This window comes from Megalobrama amblycephala, linkage group LG14, assembly GCF_018812025.1.
Source record: "Megalobrama amblycephala isolate DHTTF-2021 linkage group LG14, ASM1881202v1, whole genome shotgun sequence".
NCBI lineage: Eukaryota > Metazoa > Chordata > Actinopteri > Cypriniformes > Xenocyprididae > Megalobrama > Megalobrama amblycephala.
In genome coordinates, this window is record NC_063057.1 from 6,978,480 (window position 1) to 6,997,233 (window position 18,754).

General features: G+C 36.5%; 2 protein-coding genes across 4 annotated transcripts; one reads left to right on the forward strand and one right to left on the reverse strand.

Moving 5' to 3' along the window:
• Nucleotides 1–460: 460 nt before the first annotated feature.
• Nucleotides 461–13,894, reverse strand: cpsf6 (cleavage and polyadenylation specific factor 6). 3 transcript variants are annotated; one of them, XM_048154747.1, is made up of 11 exons: nt 13,737–13,894; nt 12,667–12,876; nt 11,756–11,859; nt 11,441–11,586; nt 11,155–11,325; nt 10,409–10,898; nt 10,036–10,140; nt 9,341–9,456; nt 8,984–9,137; nt 8,320–8,515; nt 461–8,103 (listed from the first exon to the last, which is right to left on the reverse strand). In XM_048154747.1, exons 1-10 carry the CDS (start codon nt 13,794–13,796, stop codon nt 8,326–8,328), a joined length of 1,746 nt encoding a protein of 581 aa, XP_048010704.1. In that variant the 5' UTR covers nt 13,797–13,894; the 3' UTR covers nt 461–8,103; nt 8,320–8,325. The 3 variants fall into 3 exon arrangements, with proteins under 3 accessions (XP_048010704.1, XP_048010703.1, XP_048010705.1); XM_048154746.1 differs by having other exon boundaries at nt 1,016–1,710; XM_048154748.1 differs by lacking the exon at nt 10,036–10,140 and having other exon boundaries at nt 1,016–1,710.
• Nucleotides 13,895–15,657: 1,763 nt separating this feature from the next.
• On the forward strand, nt 15,658–18,053 carry yeats4 (YEATS domain containing 4). The gene is made up of 7 exons (XM_048154811.1): nt 15,658–15,897; nt 15,995–16,114; nt 16,216–16,282; nt 16,377–16,471; nt 17,308–17,397; nt 17,473–17,560; nt 17,694–18,053. Exons 1-7 carry the CDS (start codon nt 15,847–15,849, stop codon nt 17,861–17,863), a joined length of 681 nt encoding a protein of 226 aa, XP_048010768.1. The 5' UTR covers nt 15,658–15,846; the 3' UTR covers nt 17,864–18,053.
• The last annotated feature ends 701 nt before the right edge of the window (nt 18,054–18,754 follow it).

Genomic DNA, 18,754 nt, shown 5'->3' on the forward strand with positions numbered 1-18,754 from the left:
ACGTCAATCATGGATTTAATAAAACTGTGGATTGAACCACATCAAAATGTCTGTGAACAATGAATGAAAATGCACCAGCTAAGGACCTGCATATAGTTTAGCTATATTAAAACAAAATGTCCATTCAAAGAGTTGTAATGCTTGGGTCTGGATAAACATAGCAAAATACACAGCTGTACCAATTTTGATAAGATATATCCAAAGCAAAACGGACTTACCTCTCAGTCCAGATGATTCAATCCATGGAACAGGAACCCACAATGTAGTCGTTCATCCACTTCACTGCCAGTGTTCGGTTGCAAAAACTACTAGAAACTAACATTGAACTTACTCTAGTTACATTGATAAACCATTAAAAACAGGCCAATAAAAGCCCACAGACCTCAAGAGAGTAACATGAATCTTATCTGCTGTTAAAACGGATGAAAACTGACCAATCAGTGTGACAAACACCCCAAAGTTCAAGTGGATCTGTCAAATCTATTTATGAAAATAAAGTGCTTGCACATTTACAGTAAGCAGTAAGCTTGTTTCGACACTGCTTATTATATTACATCACTGGCAAACATTGCCGCAAGTGTCTACATATAGAAAATTGAGGAATTGAGACAATTGATCTAAAAACTAACCTTTTTACAAGTGACAGACAAGTTGAGTGAATTTAAGATAAATCCATACAATGCACAAGTCAATTTTAAGCTTAAATTCTAAAACTAGCAGAATCAAACCAGAATAAGGGACAAGTTACAATATGGCTTATATATATATATACACAAACATATGAACATATGCAGAAAGCATCTGTGTACACATCTGTGTCAGAGAAACATTACAAATGCTCAGTGTTTTGTATTAAAATTTATGACTTGTAACTGATTTTGTTCTAAAAATAAATTGACTACAAAAATTAGAAGAGCATTTCACATATTTGAGTTGTGTAGTTTCAATTACAATCAAGAAAACCACAAAATTAAACCCTACATGAATTGGCAAATAATTTGGAATATGACAAATCTACCCATAAATAAAACTTCTTTAATCTCTTTAAAAATTCACACCATTGTGTGGAACCTCTTGAAATTGGTTAAAAGTGGAAAAGGCACAATGGCACAGCATTTATAGAAAGTAAAGACCAAAAAAAAACAAATCTGTTTTTCTGATAGTCAAGTAGGACCAATTTTGGAAAAGTGCATTTCTGAACAAGTCGGATGGCTAAATGGAGTTTGACCCAAATGTCAATGGTATAAAGCTAAATTATGAACAAGCAACAACCCCAGTACACACTTTATTACAACACAGATTCTATTTAATAATCAAGGCAAAAGACACTTACAAACATTATATGGACAAGGGGAAAGGGGGGAGAGAAACATGAAAAAAAAAGAAAAAAAAAAAAAAAAGATCCTATAAAAACAAATCTAGCTAACTGACAATTTACAACATTATAGCAGTTGGAAAGTTGTTCTGTGTTTTGAATGAGCAGGCAAATCATTTGTCAAAAAGCTGAACTGACTTTTTAGCACACAGCTACTTCCAAATAAAAGTAAAAAATAAAAGAGCTGTTGGGAATTAAGAGTGAGTATATAATATTTTACAGAACTCTACTTTAGCACTGCAGAGTGTGTCCGGAGTCCAGCGCTCTGCGATGCGGGACGCTGTCGGATGTTTCCACGTTGCTCCTGACGTCTCTCCTCCTCCTCTTGCGTTCAGCTGAAAGGTGTCAAAACGAAGGTGGCAGTTTGTTTTGGGGCACAGAACCCAGAAACACACACAGCTGTTTTTCCCCTCTACATCTACACACGCTCAGACTGTCCCAGACATACACAGGCATGCAAACGATAAGTCAAATTATATAACAGCATCAGCTTAAGGGGCATTATTTTTCACACCGATTATAGTAAAATAGGTAATTTGGTTTCACATCAGCACAGAATTTGGTACAAAAGTATATTAACTGCAGTCAGAGAGAACAATGACTAAGTTCACATGCACCCTCAATGAGATTACAATGAGATTTAGCCAATATTGCAATTAAAATTTACCTCATGTAGACAATTCAATCAAATGCAACCATCATAGTAAAACGTGGCATATGTCAATTTTAATCGCAATAAACAGGCATGTAAACACTTTAATTGCATCTACTCCACTCTGATCTAAGTGTGCATGTGCATATTTGGGGTCCTGAAGAAACAACATTGACAAATACATGAAATAATTTCTTATTTTTATATTTTTTATTTTATAAAAGATTTTTCTAGTTGAGTAGTCATTTGTTTAAAGCCACAAGGCAACTAGTCGCATGTTTACGATATTAATTTAATAGCATCGAAAAATGGTCAAGTTCAAGTTTCAAGGCTGATAAAGAATTTTTGTAACTTTGCTAACATTGTTCTACATTACAGAGAAATAAATCATAATGATCCTTTAAATATAAATTAAGCCTTTAAGTGAATGCATAAAGCTTTCTAAAAAGTAATGATTATGAATGTGCCTGAAAAACAAACAAAAAGGAGACTGTCTGAACATTAATAAACTAGTGTTTTCTACAGAACCCCTTAAGGGACATGGTGATAGAACATGGTGGCTTTCTCCATGAGAAACTATGCATTTGTTCAAACTTTTGTGGAGTTTTCCCCCTGCAACTAACAGACTAGTTAAAATTTGGTCGACTAAAGCCTCTAACGTTTAATCGACTATTAGAGGGTATCCCTATAATGCAGTATATTGATAGTCATTTGTTTCGGTGACGCATGAAAATGCCTCCATTTCAATGTTTTTGACCAAGGACGGATACCAAAGATCTGGCAAACAGATCGGTTTGCGCTGGAAGAGCTTGACCTACTGTATGTGTGAGGTTATTATTTGTGTTGTGCATTGGGGTAAGTGAATAATGGCATTTAAAATAACCACAAGGTTTGCTCATGTCATGTAAACCTTTTACTGCAAATAAGCACTCTGATGATTGGAAATAATCACATTACTGGTGCACATGTAAACATAGTCAGTGATAAGTGGAAATGCTAAAAACATAACACTGTATTTAAGACAAGCCCCTGGAATCAGTGTATCAATACAGTGTGAAGAGATGACACAAAAGTATAGACATTGGCATGCACAACTATGAAACATGTACTCAACACCACAACCGAGCAAATACTTCATTTTCACTTTGATTACTTAATCGTCAAGAGCAATTACACTAAGAAAAAAAAATGGTACAAAAGCTGTCACTGGGGCAGTACACTTCCAAAAAGTTAATATGTATCATTTAGGTACTAATATGTACACTTTTGGTACCAATATGTACCTTTGAGGTACTAATATGCACTCTTTAGGTACAAAGGTATACCTTTTGAAAGGGTACTGCCCCAGTGACTGCTTTTGTACCTTTTTTTCCCTGAGATTGTTTCATTCTTCCATGAAAAATTATAAACCTTATAAGTAACCAGATGCACAATAACTCACATCAAAACTGTAATTCATAAGAGTTAGCCAGTTGGCAAAATATGTATTAAGAGTAATATGAAAATATATGGCTTTTGGCTCCCACTGAGACAAAATCAAACAAATTCTTTCAAATCAGTATCTGTATTGTCAACAGCAGATTTGAATGAGTGAGATTTGTATTTTTAGGCCACATTTTAGCCCCTTTTGTGTTAAATGAAAAAGAAATTAATTCATTGGAACAAGATGAGGATAAAAGAACAATTATAATTTTGAATATGACTAATTTACATTGTATAATTCCTGCATTATGATACTGATTTGGTTGATTGGTTTGTCTCACTGGGTGTAAAACATGTATGACCTCTTATGGCTTCAAACATGGTTAACTCATGGTAACTGAGGATTTTTTTTTTTTTTTTTTGGCACAAAATCAAGTAAATCAATTCTATAAGCAGAAGTGATCCAGGTGCTAATCTTTTTAGACTATCTAAAAAGTAGTAAAAACAGAACATTGAAATTTCATGTCGCCAAAACAATCCTTCAATCATGGCTAATAATGACTCGACCTATGGTCATCTACACATGGTTAACTACTTAAAACACACTACATTTTATTTTGCCTGTTTTTTTTTTTTCTCCAAACTATCACCCAATCATTCAAGTTTCTTTAGAGCAGTTAACTAGTCATTTAATTACAATTAAACTAAATTAACCAAGTTCTGTATTTTTGCTACAACAGGAAAAATCTTATTTCCCCCATAGAGAACAATTTGAGAAGCACATAAAATACAGTGTCCACTGTACCTCTGAGAATAAGCATCAAATCCACATTTCAATTTTGATTACCTTCGACGCAAAAATCTTTTTATTTTTAAGATGCAATGATCATTTACAATTTTTTACCACTGAGTTTATGCATAATTTGACCTAGAAACTAAGTTTCTAAGAGTTTACCAAAAAAAATAAAATAAATTAAGACAGCAAATGAACGACAAGCTTGATTCTAGTGATTCGGTGGACACTGGAGTTACAGTACACAGGGTTGGACAAATAATCAGAAACTAATTCTGCTTTTGCCCTTCTGTTCAGTCACAAGAGAAAATGGACATGAAATAAAAATGTACTGAAAATGTGATTTCTATCAAAACATTACCTCTAGCCATATTCATAGGTCTCTCAGCCCATTTTACTACAGAAACTTCATAAATATAATTTTACTTTAGACATTAACACATGGAAACTCCACTGAATTAAGGATATGTCAGTTTAGTTTGTGTTTGGGATTACAATTATTAGTACAACCTGTAACTACAACTGAAACAAGTTTGTCCAATCCTGTGAGCATCTTATAAAGCACAATGTTGAACAGAGGAAAGGGGGTGGGATTAAACCGTTCAGAAAAATGCCATGTCAGGACCATTACTTGAGAAAAACCTACACAAAAACCCGGGAAAACAATCATTGCCGCAGATAAACTCCATACAGATGGGCACTACATCCAAATATCCCAATGAATCCCATGTAACAGGGCTTTAAGCATGGTACAAATGCTTTAAAATCCTTCAGTGTGCAGTGCATACAAATCTTTACTCAATCTAACAATGCTGTCTTTAATGCCGATTCAGACTACACAATATTTTTGTGTTACGACAGTCACTGTGTCAGATGTGATTGACACCTAAATACTTGTGTCAGGGACAAGAAACGTCAAGACTAGAAGTTGCCTCATGACCAATCATTGATTGCCACCTTTAATGATGTGTGTGATGTCATTGAGAAGGCGGAATTATTGAATAACTTCCAGAAACATGAGCGTAAATAATGGCTACAAAGGCAGCACATTATCTTAAGGCATCAATTAATGTCTACAGTGAAACAGATGGACAATGACAATGGCAACTTCCATTGGAATGCATTAAAAACGCTCGCTCTGCGCCAGTGGACATGCACCGTTAATGTGGTGCGTGTCTGGAGAAAGAACGCACACGGAGCTAAAAGGGCTTGAATGAAGCGTGTTTGGCATTGGATAAAACTACTAGAGGATATAACGCTGAAATATTACCACAAAGGATCCTGAGAGTATTCACGCTCTGCTCACTTAAACTAGAAACAGTAAAAATGGTGCTACCGTACTGTCTTGTGGTCCGCATCCACCATTTGAATATCAGTGGTTTAGTTCATGTAAAACATATATTAGTCTAATTCGCTTTGCAAATTAAAATCTTTACTGTTTAAATTGTGTTCCTTGAATTGTTTTGAAAGTAATTTGTATTATGATTCAGGAACAACATTATGTTATTACCTATTCAGTAGTAGCTACGCAGAAATTGAAAGGAAGGGAGGAATCATGATGCTGGCTCAACATCATGATGTCTGTCAGCCATGGGCGATGGACTATGGCATCGTCTATTAGCCCAACCCTAAATTCCAGTACTCATGGGGTTGCTGAAGTGCCTCTGCTATCATTCACAAGCATTTATCTTTTCTCACTCTGTCCTGGTAGTCCTAGTCTTTCTGTTGAGACATTGTGTAGCGTCACAGATGCGGTATCGGTTGTTGTCCACTATGGCACACTATATAAGATAAAATGATCGGTTTTTTTTTTGGCTCCATGGCCATTGCAGTTAATGAACCACCACGACACCCTACACCAAACGGATCGAGCCAAAAATCTGGCTAATATTGTCTAGTCCGAATCCGGCATAAGAGAAACAGCATGTATTAAAAGTGCAAGGTAATTCCTGCAGCTAATGGCAGTGGAACCAACCAATAGTCATTCCCTGATTAGTGTTGCTGCAATTATAGATTGTACATTAAAGTTTAAAAGTTAATACAGAGAAAAAAAAACAAACAAAAAAAACAACAAAAGCAAACAAGCACCTGATTGTTAATTTGCAATTTCAGAACTTTTTTTTGGCTAGGAGGCCAGAACAACAATTTGGAAGTTTTCTTGCCAAAATTACATAAAACAAAACAGACAATGTTGTTATGCTTAAGTTTATACATTTACAATGATTGCAATCTAAAAATGAGTTGACTTCTGTTGCAGTTTTAATTTCATAATCTTGTCTATGGACAGATATGATAGGGTCTATGCATCTAAAAATCAAATTTATGTGAGGTCACTCACAATGGATCACACATGATATAATGGTGTCCTCAGGATTTACATACAGAACAAATTTAGCCTATAGGAAACAGTCAGACAGCAGAGCTACGAAGCAACAGGCCACAAGTGAGACAGGTGACAGTAATGCGTCTCAGTCAGAAATCTTAACTAAGACCAACAGGGATTGAACGAGGACATGCTCCATAAATGTAAATACTGACTGTGAAAATGTATTTAATACCTGTTGCATATTAAATGAAAGCAGTCATAGAGACTTAAATCATTACAAACATGAATATGTTTACCAATAAGGAAACAAACAAACAAAAAAAGTTCACTTTGGAAAAGCAATATAGCAGTTCTTCTCCATTCATAAATGCACCGAAGGAGATATATTAATATGAAATGCATACTGTTTTATTTGCCCAGTAGGGCTCCATTCTGACATCGCAGATCTGTAGTTTTGTTTTACAGTTAAAGCAACAAATGTTTGAAGTTAGTTAAGTGTAAATGGTGAAGAACTGCTACATCTGAAATATCTAAGAGGATGTAACATTAACAAACATGGAAAATAAATTAATAATGAATTGATGTGTCAACCGAGAAAATGTCAAATTCAGATAAGAAATGAACTTATAAGATGGAAAAAAGTTTCTACTAAAAACCTGCAAATATGAATTTAAACCTTGCAGAAATACTAGTAGGATGCACAAAGTGACGTCCGAAATAACCTTTACAGTAAAAGACATTTAACTTGCTCTGACAGAAGACATTCAGAATGCTTTTTCTTAAATTATACTGTACATATGTTAAAGACTAAATACTTTAGTCATAAGGCACAACATGAAAAAATTTGATATGGCCTACACCATGCACAACTCAACCTGACATAAGTCTACAGCAAATTTCATAAGTCAATTTGAATCCATTCATTTGTTTTTCACAACATTCAGTTCAATGAGGAACTAAACACTAGAAAAACCATTATGTCAATATCAAATCTGCCTACAGGAATGTCAATGCACAACCTGAGAAACATGATTTTGCTCGTTCACTGAAATCAGTAAATGTTTCAATGTGGGATACAAACATTCATTTTCTCTCATCCAACTGCAACCAATTTTTCCAATTTTTCAACACATTTATGATTACATGTGGAATTTGTCATAATTGCAACCCTCAAGACATGCAATACATCCTGAATTTCAATTTTTTGGCAAACAATAAATCTATTAAGTAAAAGCTTTCTGTTTGACCTCATATGAAGATACCAATTACATAAACAAAATTGGCATAGTCTTATAACTTGCAGCAAATCTCAATAAGCTAAAATAGACAAAGACTAAAGTGCAGTAACTTATAAAAATAATTCTGTTTTTTTTTAAAAAACATGTCAATACACAAAATCCTTTGGATTGGTTGCAACAATTGCTTTTTTCTATAACAATGGCGGACAATTTATAGTTGCTGGAGCTGATATTACACGGTAATTGGCTTCAAGACCAGGTACACAAATTTAAAGGATCAAGAGTGCTCAGATCATGCTACATACATAAGAAGAAAAAAAAAAAAAAAGAAAAGAAAAAAAAAGATTAGCCATTGTACAATTACAGTACTTGTGGTCACATTGTAGGTTCAAGGACTCACCTTTTCTGATCACCTACCTGTGATATCCCAACCTCTGCAGGACAAGATGCAAGTACATCTGAATCCTGAAAGAAAAGGACAAAGACAGACAGACAAACAAACAGAATACACACCTTCTTCTAACGGTGGCGATATTCCCTCTCACGTTCTCTGTCTCTCTCTCTGTCACGGTCTCGCTCGCGATGGCGATCTCTCTCGCGGCTACGTTCCCGGTAATAGTCCTCGTGCCGATCTCGGCTGCGAGACTTGTGCCGACGGTTCTTCTCACGAGAGCGACTGTGGTCCCTCTCCCTGGACCTTTCCCGCCTGCTTAAGGGTGAAAAGCATGAAAGAGAATATGAAACCACATGAAAAGTTTGCACACATGAAAATTTAATGCAGTGTTGCAAATATGTTGAAACAGTGCATGCAATAATTGAATGCATTGCTGCAAACTGAAAATGCATGCACTAACTTAATGCAGTGTTGCAAACCGATAATGCGTGCGATAATTTAATTCAACAAAACAGAGGGCAGGACTATATTTTACCCCTCTGGATTTGATAGGATCATGAAAGACATGTTAGGCTGATATTATTTGTCAATTTTGAATCGAATGCCTATTCAATACTTATTTGATTCCAACCTGATTTTTACCTGCCCTTGTGGCATTGGTTACATCAGCAAAAGGTGGCCTCAAAACACGTTTTACTTAGATGGAAGATCATGCAAAAATTATGAATCATCCATCCTCCACACCAAACACAAAAATACCATGCAGATCCACAAGATATTTACCTCGACACAGAGCCATAGGATTTGGATTCAATTCCATGTAAGCAATCCTGCAGGGAGCTGATGAGAACCTTACAGCGGTCATCAGCGGAAACCTTCGACTGCTTGATCAGAGAGATGGCCGTCACCAGTGTCTCAATAGCGCTGCCGTAATCCGCTGAAGAAAAAAAAAAAAATGTATATATAAATATTTTAAAATGCCGTATGGCAAACGGCACCTAGTAAACAACTTGATCATATGAGGATTTGAATCACTAAGAAAATTTCTTATACTAAGATGCATCTCATTTAACTTAGATGCAAACACAGAAACAATTAAATTACCAGCATACAAACCAAACCAACCAATCATGTTCGCACCTGCGCTCGCATCCGACACAGCCCTTGAGATAGCACTGCTGGAGATTGCTCGGTTACGATTCATGATCTCCTCAAACTCTGCTTCGCTCAGAGGAGTGCGAGACGCATCCATGTCCCTAAAAGAGAAAAAGCAACTGCATTAAGACTCGTAAACTAAAAGCATTAGTCAGAATAAAACAAATGCACCGGGGGACCAAATTCACACAAAGTGCAGCAGTGCCGTTAATGCTGAATCACATTGCATCATGTTAAAATTAGCAATGCACCAAAATTTCGGTAACCAAATACATTCAGCCGAAACAAATAATGATTTTTGGTCTCAGCTGAAAGTTTTGGAAAGCCAAAATAATTGATTGAAACAGTTTTGATTGTGTAAGCATCTAGTTTGTGCACACATTTTACCATGACCAAAAATTATGTAGCAATATTTAAAATTTGTTGCTGAAAAACTTTACTACAACTCATTGAGAACACAAGTCCCTCTGAACAGCATAAATAGTTCAAATACTGTAACTTTATATTTGGAATCAGTTTTTGGATAAAAACTTTAATTTCTGTTTCTGTGTTTCGGTGCATCACTAGTTTGAAAATCACTGCAGAAATGCCGCACACTCGATGCGTTCACAACACACTCAAGCCTGAAACGAAGGTCCCATTTCAGGGTCCTGGTCTCAGCGAACGGTTACATCACTAACCCTTGATCACTTGTATTGTGCAAGTGCTGGCCAGAGTTTTTCACATCAACCAACCCCTCGTTTATCCAGGGCTCAAAGCCACATATTAGAGGGGGTCTGAAGTTACTGAAGAAAGGGCCAGAGAGGAGATTCAGGGTCAGTTTGAGGCTACACATTTCACTTTTTTTAACCAATATTGCCCAATCCTGGAGTTAACAGTATTTAGTAGGGCTGAAAGATTGATTGGAATAAAACCAATATTGCAATATGGCTTAGTGCGATTATCAAAACGCAAAAGCTAAGATTTAATTGAATATATGCACTGCATGTTTCAGAGTGAAGAGCGACATTGTTTTTACACATTACAGCACAATGAAGGTGAGGTGTTAATTACCTGCCGCCAGGGCCGTAGTCTCTGTCATAAGGAGGAGGGCGGCCGTAGGGGTCGCCGGGTGGAGGGCCCCTGCCGTCGGACGATGGCATGTTGTTGTTTCCAGGTGGAGGGAAAAAGGCTGGGTTGACGTGAGGAGCCGGTGGTGGACCTCCAGGTGGGGGTCCCTGCATGTGAGGTGGAGGTGCGAGGCCAAGCGGTGGTCCTAAAGGACCAGGTGGGCGGGGAGGGAAGGGTCCTGGAGGGGGCGGACCTTGCTGAGGTGGAGGGGGGCCTGGGGGAGGCCCGTATCCTGGTGGGGGCGGGCCAGGAGGCATCGGACCCATTGGAGGTTGACCAAACTGACCAGGAAAAAGGACGGGTGGAGGAGGGCGGTCTCCTCTGTGAGGAGGTCCGCCAAGAGGCGGTGGCAGACCTTGTCCAGGTGGAGGGGGGCCAGGGGGTCCTGGAGGCCCAGGTGGGCCAGATGGAGGACGAGGTGGTCCTTGCATACCTGCAAGAATAGGGTTTGACAAGTTATCATTGACAAGATTTTGATTAAAGACTACAACAGGATTTCTCCTTGTGATTTGACCATTTTCTTGTCTTCTATGTTACATTTAGAGTTTCAACATAACCTGATACAAAAGCTTATCCTTCCAGATTTTGCAAAGTACATTGCCATTATGTTTAATAAACAAAGGACCCAGTGTCATAAGGTCAATTATTAGCATTTCATCAACTTAGGACCCTTATCTAGAGATTTGTACCTGGAAAGTGTGGTGGAGGTCCACCAGGTCCGACTGGTCCAGGGAAGCGGTCTCCGCCTGGTCCAGGTTGGCCTGGAAAGCGCCCTCGACCCCTGCCGAGAGGGAAGCCACTGCGACCTCCTCCTGGAGGCCCAGCCTTCCCCTCTCCTGACATCTGCCCTGACTGTGTGCCTGAGTGGACAAAAACTGATTTTAAACAATTAAAGCACACACAGAAGAGAAAGTGGACTTAACTGTTCAGTCAATAAATTTGAGTAAACTGAAACTGTCTGAATTACTGTCTCACTTTTTCGGGACTGCATCTCAAACTGGCTGAGCGACTGTTTGTTGCAAGGAGTGACGATAGGGTTTTGTCCGTGCAGCTCCCGTTTAGACAGCAGATCCATCAGCTTCCTGGACGAGGAATCTGAACCCACGCACACCAGCGCAAACCTGTTGAGCACAGAGCGGATGAGAAGTCACGCCAAACCATGAAGATAGCTGTCGACCGATATGGGTTGTTAAATGTTCGATGCAGATACCTAGAAAGCCAAAACAAGGCTGATCTGCACATCAACATAAACCTAGAATGTGAAGTGTTGACAAAACAGAACTGACTTACCCTTTTGACTGCCCATTTGCTCTATTCTCAAAAAACTTTATCTCCAGCACATCATTGATGCCTATGGAGCGAATAGCATCTGTCAAATCTTCATCAGTGGTCCACTGTAAAGAGGATAGCAAAACATCACAATCTGAACACTGAAAAAGATTATTTATACACACACACACACACACACACACACACGTATATATACATACATACACACAGAGTAGTGGCCAAAAGTGATGTCTGGATGTGATACTTGTTTTTAACAACCCTACAAGTTTGATTAAACCATCAAAATGAGGAAAATTATTTATTTTTAAAATATGAGGGTCCACTACTGTATGTAAGCCATCAAAATGAGGAAAATAGATATATATATTTATAAATAAAGGGATCCATATATATAATTTTACCCCTTATATGCTGATTTGGAGCTCAAGAAACATTTCTTATTATCAAATGCTGAAAATTTGGAAACTGTAAAACATTAATACAAGATGTAATTTAATGCATCCTTGCAGAGTAAATTTGGTTTTGTTTTGTTTTTTAAATTCACTTCTCCCACCCTTTTGCATGGTAGTGTTTCATGGTTTTAAAAAAATATATATATAAAACACACTACCATTTTCAACATTGATTAATATTTCTTAAGCAGCAAATCAGCATGTTAGAATGATTTCTGAGGGATCATGTGACACTGAAGACTGCAGTAATGATACTAAAAATTCAGCTTTTATCACAGTAATAAATTATATTTTACAATATATTCACAGACAACATTTCTCACAATTTTACTGTATTTTGATCAAATAAATGCAGCTTTGTTGAGCATTTTGATCAGTAGTGTATATATATTCTGTAAGCAAAATGAGACAATGATCATATGTCTAGATATTTCATAAATGAAGAGGCACAAGACTAACCCATGTGAGGTTGCCGATGTACAGAGCGATTCTTTTGCCAGTGTAGGTGTAGACGACGTTCGGTGGAGCTCCTTTGGAGCCCTCATTGCCTCCGGGTGCAGGCAGGTTATCCAGGTAATCTCGGTCCTCGGGTGCGTCCCCGTTGTTGGCAGATGGCGAGATGACATCATCATACAGGTCAATCTGCTCATGAACAGGATAATCTGATTCCTGTCTCAGGGAATGACATACACATTTCCATGAGCAAATTCACATATGAGCCTATGTTATTCAATGTTTTAAACTAAATTTAATAACCCTGGGGTGACAAACATTGTAAGAATTATTTTGTTATATATATATATATATATATATATATATATATAAATAATGTATTTTTTTTACAGTATTATGGGTAATATCAATAAACAGGAGTGCAATTGATAAAATGTATTGTTTTATTACATAGGAGTAATAAAATAATAAATGTTTAGAATACGGCCCCTTTATGAATAATGCATTAAACGTATATTAAAACAAAAGGAAACACCTTTTAATGCAAATATTTGTAAATAACAAATCATACGCTAATTTGCATTTTATTAAAATGACCGGCCCAACGTCAAGTCTGTGGGAAAAAAAAGCCTGCAACAGCCTACCAGCTCATTTAATAGTGTTGATACCACGTGAACACGTTTGAAGTAACATTTATTGATCATAACTATTAATCTGCCCAGTTGACGCGATATTGTGTCTCGCGCTAGGCCTGCTGTAGTTGCACGAGACCACAAACAATGAAAGCACGCGACGCATTGGAGTCAATTTCGCGCCACCAACACGATTTACAAATGCAAATACTGACATAGAACCGGTATTATTTAGGTAAATAACTACAAATAAGCTATATAACTATTTTAACCTCAATATTAGCGTATGCACAAACGCGGCTCGATAGCTAGCTGCTGGAGTTAGCAGACGCCCTAATTCCCCAGAGAGAGCTGCATGTTACTATGGGGCTCTCCTTAATCTCTACGTGCAACACGTAAGATATATATTATTAAGCAAATCTAGATGTTTAAAGTAAACCTGACCTGATTAAATTCCTCTTCTACATCAGCGTAAATATCGATATGGTCAACACCGTCCGCCATTTTCTGTTTCCCTCCTCCTCCTCCTCGGTGCTCTAACTGCGCGTGAAGAAGAGACGCCTGTACGTGAAGTCGGAAGCACCCGCCCAAAAAAACGAGACATTGCCTACACAATTTCAAAATAAAGGGCCAGTTGCGTTTCTTTCTTTTCACAATCATTCTCTTTTTCTTTTGCGTTTCACTTTAAAGTCTCTGTATTTGTGGTTCTTAGTTAACAATAGTCATTTCAAAATTAACTAAATATGTTATTAATATGTTTCTCTGTCCCAGTCAAAACATTTGATAGCTATTATTGAAACTTTTCTTTTAATCAAGCTTTTATACCAGTAAGGTAACGAGATTAAATTATATTATAATAAAAAAAAAAAATAGTAGGCTAAATATGCACACAATTTATTCATTCGTTCCCTTGATTTACTAAAACATGCGCACAATTTACTATTTCGTTCCCTCGATTTACTAAAACGTGCACACAATTTACTATTTCGTTCCCTCGATTTACTAAAACGTGTGCGCGACTTACTGTTTCGTTCCCTCGATTTACTAAAACGTGCACACAATTTACTATTTCGTTCCCTCGATTTACTAAAACGTGTGCACGACTTACTGTTTCGTTCCCTCGATTTACTAAAACGTGCACACAATTTACTATTTCGTTCCCTCGATTTACTAAAACGTGTGCACGACTTACTGTTTCGTTCCCTCGATTTACTAAAGCGTGCACACAATTTACTATTTCGTTCCCTCGATTTACTAAAACGTGTGCACGACTTACTGTTTCGTTCCCTCGATTTACTAAAACGTGCGCACGACTTACTGTTTCGTTCCCTCGATTTACTAAAACGTGCACACAATTTACTATTTCGTTCCCTCGATTTACTAAAACGTGCACACGACTTACTGTTTCGTTCCCTCGATTTACTAAAACGTGCGCACGATTTACTGTTTCGTTCCCTCGATTTACTAAAACGTGCACACAATTTACTATTTCGTTCCCTCGATTTACTAAAACGTGCGCACGACTTACTGTTTCGTTCCCTCGATTTACTAAAACGTGCGCACAATTTACTATTTCGTTCCCTCGATTTACTAAAACGTGTGCACGACTTACTGTTTCGTTCCCTCGATTTACTAAAACGTGCGCACGATTTACTGTTTCGTTCCCTCGATTTACTAAAACGTGCACACAATTTACTATTTCGTTTCCTCGATTTACTAAGACGTGCGCATGATTAATAAATCGAGGTAACGAAATAGTAAATCGTGAGCACGTTTTAGTAAATCAAATTAGTAAATCGAGGGGACGAATTAGTACATTGTGCGCATGAATTAGTAAATCGAGGGAACGAATTAGTAAATTGTGCGCACGAATTAGTAAATCGATGGAACGAATTAGTAAGTCGTGCACACAATTTAATTTTTTTTCTTGCATGTCATGTGCAGGGCTCCGTAATAACTAGTTTACAGTTCTGAAAAAAAAAAAGTCAGAATTTCGAGATATAAACAAACAATCCTGACTTTTTTGCAATTGTGTGCAAATATCTCACAATTCTGACCTTTTTCTCAGAATTGCGAATTTATATTTTGCAATTTGGACTTTATAACTAGATCTGAGAAAAAAAAGTCAGAATTTCGAGATATTACTTTTTTGTGCCTATATCTCACAATACTGACCTTTTTTTCTAAGAATTGTGTTTATTTCACGCAATTTGGACTTTAGAACTAGTTTACAATTCTGAAAAACCTTTTTCTTATAATTCTGACTTTTCCCCCTCCCGATTGTAAACTCGAAACTTTGAGAAAAAGTCAAAATAGTGAGATAACAAGTCACTAGTAAAAGTTTATTAGGACTCTTAATTTGAAAATTTGTCTAAAAACTCGTGTTCTTGTTGTAGACGGAGTGAAAAGAGCGCTACAAACAGAGGCTTTCTTCTTCATAGAAGAGCATATATATTGTACTTAATGGCAGTTCGATACAGTAATTCAGTTCAGTTCATAACTGTAGCCATTTCATAGAAGCCAATACGCATAAACACTTTCCTCTTTGTATACTATGTTTAAGAGGATGGCTGAATTTGGTCCAGATTCGGGGGGACGGGTGAAGGTAGGTATAGCTATCATGAGGCTAATGCTGATGCCACTGGTGCTCAAATACAATAACAGGTGGATTTATGTATTTATCATAATGACTTTATTCTCAGGGAGTGACTATCGTTAAACCTATCGTGTTTGGAAACGTTGCACGATATTTTGGCAAGAAAAGAGAAGACGATGGTCACACTCATCAGTGGACAGTTTATGTGAAGCCTTACAGAAATGAGGTGGACACTTTATGTTGTTTTATAGGCATTTTAAGTGCTGGATATGAATGGTAAACTTAAATAACAAAATGTTCTTTTTCTTTTCCCCTTGATATTCCTAGGATATGTCTGCTTATGTCAAAAAAATACAGTTCAAACTGCACGAAAGTTATGGGAATCCTTTAAGAGGTGTGCTATTCAGTTGATCTTACAGTGTTATAGTACAATATTAATATTTCAGGACTTAATATGCATAGTTGATCAAACACTCATTTTATTTCAGTGGTTACGAAGCCTCCATATGAGATTACAGAGACTGGATGGGGAGAGTTTGAGATCATCATAAAGATCTTCTTCATCGATCCAAATGAGAGACCGGTAAATGGCATTATATGATTATTTTTTTTTTTTTTCCCAAATATGATCATCCTTGTGGTGGGATCCCCATCCTAAAATTAAAAAAGGCAGCCCCATTAATACTGTGAAAAATTAATATTATAAATATGCGTAAATGTTATTTGGGAAATATGTAATTTCTATTGTGTTACATCACCATTTTTTTACTCAGTATAGTACTGTGCTGTTAGATGTGTTATTTAATTAATAATTATAAATTATTAAATTAATAATATATTAAATAAAAAATAAAATATTCAGTGCATATATTTAAATCAAATAAATATATTTTTTAATAAAAATTTATTCAATTATTAAAATACATTTTTATTTAATATTATAATCAATGTTTTTATTAATTTAAAGTTTTATTAAATTTAAGTTTTATATTATTTTTTAATTTTTTTAAAATCAAGTTTTATTTACATAAGTACATTATTCATTTTTATTTAAATAATTGACTAAAAATAAATATTTCAATTATTTAAATCAATTTTATTTATAAATTTAATCAATTAATTTATTTAAATCCATTTTTATTTACTTAATTTATTCAGTTATTTAAATCAAATTTTACTTAATCAATCAAATCTATACATTTATTTATTTGAATCAAACTTTATTTACTTTTTAGTGCATTAGTTAACTGAATTTTGTTTTTGTTTTTTTATTTTAAAAAAAATACACTTTTTCTTTAAACATTTCTATGGATTCCCTGTCACTCCCTTGCACCCCCCTGGACCCCCTGCATTAGTGTCCCTTCAGATTAAATGGACAGAAAACGCAAAGGTTTGATATTGTGGTGTTTTTGTCTTCAGGTCACCCTGTATCATCTGCTGAAGCTGTTCCAGTCAGACTCCAGCGCCATGCCAAAGAAGACTGTTGTGTCCGAGTTCTATGACGAGATGGTGTGAATTTGATGAGAACAGCACAACATTATAGCATTAAAACAATCATAAAGCCTAAAATCCGTGTTTTTGCAGATATTTCAAGACCCCACAGCCATGATGCAGCAGCTTCTGAACACCACCAGACAGCTGACGTTAGGTGCTTACAAACACGAGACGGAGTGTGAGTGCTTCACTTACCTTTACAGCTCCTATTGAGATTGAAAATACTGTCAGTTAGACTGCATACCTAATAAATAGTTTAAGTACAGCAGTTCTAATCATGTGAACTAAACATTCAGTTTTCTGTGTTGCAGTTGCAGAGCTGGAAATACGAACACGAGAAAAAGTGGAAGCTGCAAAGAAGAAGACCAGCCTGGAGATCGCAGAGCTGAAGGAGCGACTGAAAGCCTCCAGAGAAAACATCAACTTCCTGAAGGGAGAGATACGCAGACTGGAGGAGGAGGACCAGATGAAAGAGCACTGAGGACTGCATCACCATCAGATGCTTTTGCTTTTGTGGGACTGATCAATTTAGTTTTCAAAGTTTGACAGTATATTTAGTAGTGAACAACTGTTGTTCAATTTTTATGTCCACCTAAATGTGACAATACATGACCTTTTGTAGTTCTCACTGATTTTTTATTGTATGAATAAAACTTTGTTTTTTTACCGAAGTCATGCTTACCGTCCAGTTTTGACTATGATATAACCAGAAATTCTTAATTATATTTTTAAGTGTTTTTTTTTTATACAGAACATCATCCCTTAAAGCATCACATACTCTCTTGAGTAAGTTCTTGTTTTGAATAAGTAATTACTTCACAACTGCTATAAAAGGCTTTTTTTGAAGGATTAGTTCAGAAAATTAAGGTTTTTGAGGAAAACATTCCAGGATTTTTCTCCATATAGTGGACTTCAATGGGGACCAACAGGTTGAAGGTCCAAATGTCAGTTTCAATGCAGCTTCAAAGAGCTCTACACGATCCCAGAAGAGGAAATAAGAGTCTTATCTAGTGAAACGATCGGTCATTTTCTAAAAAAAAGAAAAGAAAATTGATATACTTTTTAACCACAAATGCTCAACTTGCACTGCGATGCGCCATGCATTATGTAATCATGTTGGAAAGGTCAAGTGTGACGTAGGCGAAAGTACCAAGCAAGTGTTTACAAAGCGAACATGCAAAGATTAAGTCAAACGGCCTTTACAAAAAAAAGGTCAAACAACGATGTCTGATTAATTTGAAGTTGGAGTTTTTCGCCCTACCGTGGTACTTCCACCTACGTCGTGTGTGACCTTTCCAACGTGATTACGTAATGCATGGGGCATCGCAGAGCAGTGCAAGATGAGCATTTGTGGTTAAAAAGTATATAATTT